The following is a 3,454-nucleotide window of genomic DNA, read 5'->3' on the forward strand; positions in this document are numbered from 1 at the left end:
TTAAAATATTAATAATTGATGATTTAATTATTAATATTTTATATATAATTTAAAAGATATTATGCTTATTTATTTTTAATTTATTTTTTAAATATGAATAATTTATAAGTTATTTTATTAATAATTTATAATTTAAATATTAATATTTTGTTTATAATTTAATATTAATTTGTTAAAATATTAATATTTTGTTAAAAGTTGGAATCAAGGAAGGGGAAGAGGAGAGAGAAAAAGAGAATATTTTATATAAATAAAGTTGTAATTTTTTAAACTTGTTAAGAGTATTTTAATTTTTATGATTTTTTGAGTTTATTTATCAAACTATGGAATAGTTAATACCATGGGAGAGAATGGTATTAGCTATTCCTTAGTTTTGGAGGATTTTGAAGAATATCCATTCCTTAGGAATGGCTATTCCTTAAACTATTTCTCAACCAAATAAAGGAATCAAAATTCCTTGGGAATAAAGCCATTCCCCCCAACCAAACATGCTATTAATTTAGTTGGCATTCATATCTGTAATATTTTCTTTTTGTCTACTTAATCAACCAGAGCAACATCAGCGTTCCAAAAGTAAGTAGACCTCTTTTTGTTAAAACCATCCATAAAATTCTGAAAAAGAAGCCCAATTTGACAACCAATCCCTCCATTTCTAGGTAATATAGCAGCCTGAAGTAGCCTTTGGAGGAGGATAAACATGGATCCTCTTGCAGGTCTTATATAGTCATATATCACGTATCTTGTTTATCAAACACTCGACTCCCAACTGGCGATTACACTCACCTTGGAGTCTCTCGAAATTTCATATCCTAAGTTTAACCTCTTTGATTTAATTTTCAGCTATGTATAGTTACTTTTAACATTGTGATTCCAAATTCAGAGCTTGCTCTGCAATAATTTGTGTATATATCAATATATGTTTTTGTGGTTATGATATAACAATCTCCTGCTATTGGTTTGCATAGGCATTCTGCTGTTAATGTTTACAGGATCTATCAATTACATAAATCCAATCAAATTGTTAATACCATGTGTTTACATAAATCGATAGTCTTGTGACTTGTAGAAACAGGAAGTGCAAAATGATCAAAAATCAAGAAATAGAACATGCGAAACAAAAATATAACAGAAGAAAATTAAACCGTGAACCATGCCAATTTTGAAGGTAGAAGAGTATTAGTACCCTAGTCCTTTTCTGGCGCTAGCTACCAAAGCAAGGAACGTATTCCACTTCTACTTTCCAAGTAAGGTTAGTCCACGGCAATGCTGCAGGACCATCAATTCCCTCCTCGTTTCTTATGCAGTTATTGTCTTCTAATGGACTTGCTTTTGTTTTGTATATATATATATATATATATGCAAGATGCAGACATCATGGTTGTCGAATTATTCATTCCCATTTTCTTTCTAAATCATAAAATTTCTTCAAGGCAAACAAGACGAGCGTGTTCTCCCTAGGGGTGGCCTGAGCAACACAGAAAAAATGACTAACCACCGCGTGGGCCTGAGCTTGATTGCGTTATTGATAGTGGCAATGACATTTCTAGAGGGTGCAATTGCAGCTGATTACACTGTGGGAGATAACTATGGTTGGGATGTTCCCCCCAACAACTCCAGTGACTTTTATGCTAGCTGGGCAAGCAGATTTGAATTTAAGATTGGAGATGTAGCAGGTAAGTATCCCTCAAATATATCTCTTTGGACATCAACTATCATTTCTTTGTTCAGAGCAAAATGAAAAAAGAAGTTGATTACGGGTCCCTGGATTGCTTGGTAGTATTATCTAACCCTTAAATCCTAATTTCTTCATTCAGTATTCAACTGGACTGGGGTTCACACAGCAGCTCAAGTGACAAATAAGGCTGATTTTGATAGCTGCAACAAAAGCAGTGCAGGAATAAGGCTAATCGGAGAGGCTGGGGTAGGGGTACCTATCACTTCGGAGGGCTTCCACTATTTCATCTGCACCGTTGATACTCACTGTGAGCAAGGCCAGAAGGTAGCTCTCAATGTTACAGCTGATGTATCATCTGCTCCAGTACCACATCCCACTGTGTTTGCCTTTACCATGGTTCTCTCTGTCTTGGCCATCTTTTTGTCGATTCATTGAAATGTTCAAGCTCTGTCCATTGCTGCAACCTGCTGTTAAGTAGAGCAAGGAGACGATTAGCATTGATTTACTTTACAGGGATGGTTGGAGTATAATTAATAAAGTTGTTATCTCCAGATTTCATATCCTTTTCTCCAAATCAAAAATATATGAATGAATAAAACTGTTATCTTACATCAACAACTATGTTTTGGCTTGCTACACACACATACATTCTTTTTTTCTCTCTCCCCCTTTTACAAGTAAAAGTTGTATATATCCAAAGAATCATCCTGCTGCGAGTAAAACAAGCAAAGATGAAAAGCTTGCAAGAATAAGCAAAACCCTACACGTACCAAAACCAAGCCTCCTCCTTATCTTAAATAGTTTAATTATGACCTCGCCAGCACCACCACCATGGTCAAATAAAACCTTTCAATCCCCACAACTTTATATGAATTTTAAAATCTCTCAAATTTTATTTCAACACTCAATATGCTCTTATATTATTGTTGTATTCAATAAAAGTTTTTCAACTTCTCAATTTGATGCAATTAGATCAAAGGATCGTAATACATAACTCTTGATTCAAATCTTACGGTCATGATATTGGCAAACGTCCTAAACCAATAGAAATTAAACCCACTCTTTGGTTCTGCCCGAAAACAAAGACTCCCATTTAGGTAGATTGAGGTAGGATCACAAACACCACCCGACAGGGGCCTCTTCTCTACCAGTTATGGTATTGGTTAGGTGTTTGTTTTTGGGCTTATTTTATTTTGAACCCAAATTTTAAGCAGTTCATCTATCCTAAAAAAGAGCCCAACGTAAAAGGCCAAAAGCGCCCTTTTTTTTATAAAGGAAAAATTTTAGTGTTGTATATAAAATTCATTTTGATTGAACTCATACTAATTTTCACTAGTATTAATTAATTGACAGAACATTACAATCTTACTGTTCGATTGTACGATCTGATATAATGATCACGATCCTAACAATCTAGTATTACGTAAACTACTAAAGGGACAGTTTCGCATAAACATAGATTTGCTAGTTGAAGGACATATTAATTTGTTTGCTATATCTTCCCCGAACCTGGTGAAACCTTAAAAATGGACTTTGATCATAATTTCCTTGGATTCACACTCTAAATTCATACATTATGCTGAGTGCGCAGAAATCACGATGTTGTGCTACATTTATTTTCCTTGTTTCACACGCAACCACTATGGAAAATACAAAATAAAACAAAAATCTCTTCTCAAAGATCAAAAAATTTACTAGTATTTTGAGTTGAAAAAGACCGTGATAGCTTTCCTGGGATTCCTGTATCCCATATACTGTCAAAAACTAATAATTCAAGCA

The 3,454-nt window shown here is 33.9% G+C and overlaps 1 protein-coding gene across 1 annotated transcript; it reads left to right on the top strand.

Moving 5' to 3' along the window:
* Nucleotides 1–1,424: 1,424 nt before the first annotated feature.
* Nucleotides 1,425–2,214, top strand: LOC110411552 (cucumber peeling cupredoxin-like). The gene is made up of 2 exons (XM_021421761.1): nt 1,425–1,673; nt 1,815–2,214. Exons 1-2 carry the CDS (start codon nt 1,484–1,486, stop codon nt 2,108–2,110), a joined length of 486 nt encoding a protein of 161 aa, XP_021277436.1. The 5' UTR covers nt 1,425–1,483; the 3' UTR covers nt 2,111–2,214.
* The last annotated feature ends 1,240 nt before the right edge of the window (nt 2,215–3,454 follow it).

Source organism: Theobroma umbraticum, unplaced genomic scaffold, assembly GCF_002168275.2.
Source record: "Theobroma umbraticum cultivar Fairchild unplaced genomic scaffold, ASM216827v3 scaffold_56.0, whole genome shotgun sequence".
Taxonomy (NCBI): domain Eukaryota; kingdom Viridiplantae; phylum Streptophyta; class Magnoliopsida; order Malvales; family Malvaceae; genus Theobroma; species Theobroma umbraticum.

Bases quoted from the DNA above. Each gene is read 5' to 3' on its own strand.
- LOC110411552 (XM_021421761.1), top strand. From the start codon at position 1,484: ATGACTAACCACCGCGTGGGCCTGAGCTTGATTGCGTTATTGATAGTG. The intron at 1,674-1,814 runs GTAAGTATCCCT...TTCTTCATTCAG, and splicing joins TAAGATTGGAGATGTAGCAG to TATTCAACTGGACTGGGGTT.